The 4,586-nt window shown below is 46.8% G+C and overlaps 1 protein-coding gene across 1 annotated transcript; it reads right to left on the bottom strand.

The window, feature by feature from the left end:
- Positions 1-214: 214 nt before the first annotated feature.
- On the bottom strand, positions 215-3,472 carry LOC117199233 (cilia- and flagella-associated protein 251-like). The gene is made up of 5 exons (XM_049704525.1): positions 3,305-3,472; positions 3,134-3,217; positions 2,947-3,034; positions 1,725-1,944; positions 215-427 (listed from the first exon to the last, which is right to left on the bottom strand). Exons 1-5 carry the CDS (start codon positions 3,470-3,472, stop codon positions 415-417), a joined length of 573 nt encoding a protein of 190 aa, XP_049560482.1. The 3' UTR covers positions 215-414.
- Between the last annotated feature and the right edge of the window lie 1,114 nt (positions 3,473-4,586).

The following is a 4,586-nucleotide window of genomic DNA, read 5'->3' as shown; positions in this document are numbered from 1 at the left end:
ATACTAGAGGCTGGGCCACCATCTCTATTGCCACACAAGTTGTTTATAATCTAATATTTCAATTTATTTGAGGCTGCTATAAAGGGATGTCAAACAGGCTTATCAACTAGTTGAAAGAAATCCCTTTCAATGACAGTAAGGTGGGCCGAAATAAATAGAACCAAGATACACTGGAGTCAGTGTTATTTATGTAAAAAAAATCGAACTCTGCAGCTTATTCATGTCAAACAAGTTTTTATTTTCAATGTGAACAATACTGTCAAATTTATCTGTCAAAGGTAAGAATAAAGTCAGATGTCAGTTAATATCATTTTGGGATGTTGAACTTTGAAACAACATTTGTATTGTGGGCTAATGAAAACTAGAATATCCGTGAAGAACAAATTCTTCTTTTCTTTCGCTGTCCACTTCTTTTTATGCCTTCCAACTGTAGGGTGGGAGAAGAGTCAATTAACAATTGTACACCAATAACATGTACTAGGGACTTCCTAAATAGGAGTCAATACTATGAACATCTGTTGGCTCTCCAAGGAGAAAACAAAACGTTTTCTTCGTGTAACCCAGACCCTTGGTTGTCAGGGTGCACATCATTTCATCACACCAACCTCATCTCTCTCTTGCCCACCACTATAAATGCTAGCTTTTGTTCTTGAAAGGCCACTCTGTGATTTAAATGTCTTTCCACCTTAAGGGCCTATGCTCCTTACACAAATCATAAATCCCTTATATTCCCAGACCTCTGGTTTCCGTATCTGTAAAATGAGAAAGAGGCTGTTATCAAACATCCACAGGTGTAAAAATTAAGAAAGGGAGAAAGAAAGAGTGTGATACTGCGAGAGAGAGAGAGATGAGAGAGAGAAAGGAAAAGATGAATGGGTAGAGGAAAGAGAAACTAAGACTGAATTACGAACTCAGTGATAGCCAATAATCTTACTATGGCTAATTTTCTTTTCTTTTGAAAAAAAATTCTAAATTGAAGTAATATTTGTGAATTACTCATGAAATGCAGTCTTATTTGAAATCCTTGACTTTTACTACTTTGTAAGGAGTCACCTTCTCAAAGGCATTGTTATTCCAAGAGACTCCATTTCTGTGGCCAGGTGATGAAGGTACAGCTAGTGCACAGCTTGGTCGCTTTAGCTGCTTCTCCTGGTGGCCACTCTCTAAAAATATAGGTCTGTATATTTTAGACCTCTAAAAAAATATAGGTCTCTATTTCCAGGTCTGATAAATTTCCCATCTGTAGTAGTCTTAAAGCTACAGGACAAAGGACTTGCGCCTGTAAATGAAATACATTTCAGAACACACTGCCTTCTATACCATCTAGAATACAAGTACATTATTAACATTAAACTGTTTTTCCAAAACTAAATTTCATCAATTTTTTCTTATTTACTTTACAAAAATTATTAAAAACATGATAGATAGCTAGTGGGAAGCAGCTGCATAGCACAGGGAGATCAGCTCGGACCTCTGTGACCACCTAGAGTGGTGGGATAGGGAGGGTGGGAGGGAGATGCAAGAGGGAAGAGAAATGGGGATATAGGTATACTATAGCTGATTCACTTTGTTATAAAGCAGAAACTAACACACCACTGTAAAGCAATTATACTCCAATAAAGACGTTAAAAAGATAAAAAGTAGATTAAGGATGTAAACAAAACAAAACATAAAGCTGTTAGTAACAGGTATATGTCAGGAATGCTTGCACTATTCAATAATACCTGTATTCTCCAGAGCTGCCCTCTGCTGAGACCATATCCAGCTTGGGTCCTTCTTCTGGTTTCTCATTTCCATCCTCTTTCTCTTCATCAGCGTTTCCATACTGATGTTCACTCTCTTCTTTAGTGTCGAATGATACAGACTTTGGCATCACAAGGTGGTGGACAACATTTCCCGATTTAACATCAGCAGCAGAATCTAGTTCTCTGCCCTCGGGAGGATCTGGAGAAGAGAAATATGTCAGAAAATAAATAAAGAAATGAAAAGAATAGCTGGCCATGCTCCTACTGGTTGATACAACACTTCATGGCCCTCACACTTCTGCTGCTTGACAGTTTTCACAACATTTTCCCCCTCTTTCCAGTAGAGCTCACACACTGTGCTGCTGATTATTTCTCGCCCTTTGGAGAAGGGATCGAAATCATCTGATCCTGAGAGCATGTTTGTATGTTTCTGCCAGAACGTCACTGGAAAACGTTCACCCGATTTAAAGACAAATTCTACGGCGAAGCTCATTGATTCCTCAACCACTGAAAAGTGCCCCTGTGCCGTTTCATCATTTTCTCAGGTCATCCTACTGAGAATCTTTACGTTTTTAGAAGCCCGTCAGCCAAAAGTGAGGTATGCCATATGTTTGCCCCTCGGGTGGTAGAAGGCAGCATAGTTTTCTCAAGATCCTAAAGGTCTTTACAGAACTGGGCTTCTACTTGTGCATATCTTGCCTGAAGGTTTTTGAGAGCTTTGACCCGCTGCCTAACCGCCAGAGGCCAGCGCTGAGCGCGACCTGCCTTTGAGGCCGATGCCCCAGCAGGGGCTGCAAGGGCCTGAGGCCTGGGCCGCCCCTCGCCAGCTTCGGCCCTGTCGTCAGGTCCACAGGCCCCAGCCTCCCAGGACTCGGAGGCATCAGCCAGGACCTCGCCCAACCAGAACTCGGCCTCCACTGCTGCCGCCGCTGGTTCCTCTGCCTTCTGGGATGCCGCCCCCTCTGCAGGTTCCCACGGCTCCCAGGGCGGGTTGCCCTCTGCCTGGCACTCGCCTTCCAGCATCTGGTCCCCTCTCTCTCCCGGCTCCCTGGGCTCCCAAGAGCAGCGCCTGACCACCGCGTGGCCGGCGTGCGGCCAGGCCAGGACTCGGACGTTATAATGAATACGGGGTCTAGAAGGGACCGGACCCGCGCAGTGGGGAACTCACAGATACCCGCGACCACTTCTGTGCCCTCCTCACCATCCTCCTCCTCCTCTTTGTCCACATAATTCTCGTCCTCTTCCTTGTCTCTGTCTCCCTCCTTCACCTCTTCGTTCTTCTCCTCGTCCTCTTTAGCCTCCTCTGCCTCCTCCACTTCCTCCTCTTCATCCTCCTCCGCCTCCTCCACTTCCTCCTCTTTAGCCTCCTCCGCCTCCTCCACTTCCACCTCTTCAGCCTCCTCCGCCTCCTCCGCTTCCTCCTCTTCAGCCTCCTCCGCCTCATCCACTTCCTCCTCTTTAGCCTCCTCTGCCTCCTCCACTTCCTCCTCTTTAGCCTCCTCTGCCTCCTCCACTTCCTCCTCCTCTTCTGCCTCTTCCTCCCCTTCTACCAGCTGTACATCCCAGTACTCCTCGACTATGGGCTGGGCAACCTCCTGCCCACCCTGCTCTTCCCAAAGGGCTCGCACCGCCACCTGTAAGTCCCTAGCGGTGGCGACCCCACGGCCCCTGACGTGCCGTTCTGCAAGCACAACTCGTCCTGGGACTGATACAGGGATGTTGCCCATCCCACTGCCTGCTCTGTTCTGACCACCCGTGGCTGAGCCTTGCTTTTCTGTGGCAGAGATGGCAGGAAAGATGCACCAGTCAGTGCCTCAACCAGAGAAGTGATCCAGCTGCTAGACCTAGTTGGCAGAAATGGCTGCTGATGAGCTAAGTGTCGCTGCCGGCAGCAGAGCCTGTTGGGAGGGGGCGGGGGAGAGGGGCGGGGTGGTGGAAAGCAGACAAGATGGCGGCAGACAACGAAACAGTGTGTGATGGTGGCCTGTGGAGGCCTCGTGACAGGAAGGGTGGGGGGAGGGGCCCGAGGAGCAGCCAACCATAACTGTGCCTGGGAGGCCATTGGACAAGGCGGGAAAGAATCTGATAGGCAGTTGACGGGAGCCAGAACTTCGAAGGGTCAACAGAGAACTGCTTCCCCCCCAATCTCCCCCCCCCCCCCGTAGGGAGCTCTAAACTCATTGGCTGAAAGGCGAGGATTGACATGCCTGGGATTCAATGAATTTTCAAGACCCAGCTTCTAGAGTTTGAGACCTTCCTCCCTTTCCTTCCAGGACTTTGGAGTCCCCAATTACCCTTTAAGCCCATGCATATCTGGTCCTTTTAATTTTACCAGTGCCAGAAAAACTGAAGTGTCCCCATATAGAGGCACTCTGCTGCACAGGGTGAATTGTTCCCTGATTTCCACCTGGAGATGGCTGGTGCCAATAGGGGCAGAGTCATTAAAAACTGTATAGTTAATATGTCAGCAATAGTAAAAAACCTACCAGAAGAGAAAGAAAAAAGAATTTGGGCATTTTAACATTATTAAAGCTACTTAGAAAAAAGGCAAAGTTGAAATGGATGCAGACAGAACAGAAAGTTGCAGAAGTGTTAACAACAGGAGCTGTAAAGTATTTAATGAACTGCTGCCAAATTTCAAAGGAACAGGACCCTGTGGTTACAGACACCCTACCAACCCCCACGCCACCTCTTGTTTGTAGAAAAGCTGTAGCCTCCTAAGCCTTCTCTGAGTTCCAAAGAGCAAATTTAATCAGAGAATTGAGAAAATGCAGAAAAAAAGGAAAACAGTCAAGCAAGACAAAATAATAATAGTTTGGCCATACAACAAAGTCATGGACC

The sequence above is a fragment of the Orcinus orca genome, chromosome X, assembly GCF_937001465.1.
Source record: "Orcinus orca chromosome X, mOrcOrc1.1, whole genome shotgun sequence".
Lineage (NCBI taxonomy): Eukaryota > Metazoa > Chordata > Mammalia > Artiodactyla > Delphinidae > Orcinus > Orcinus orca.
This window is presented reverse-complemented; position numbering and strand designations above follow the sequence as displayed.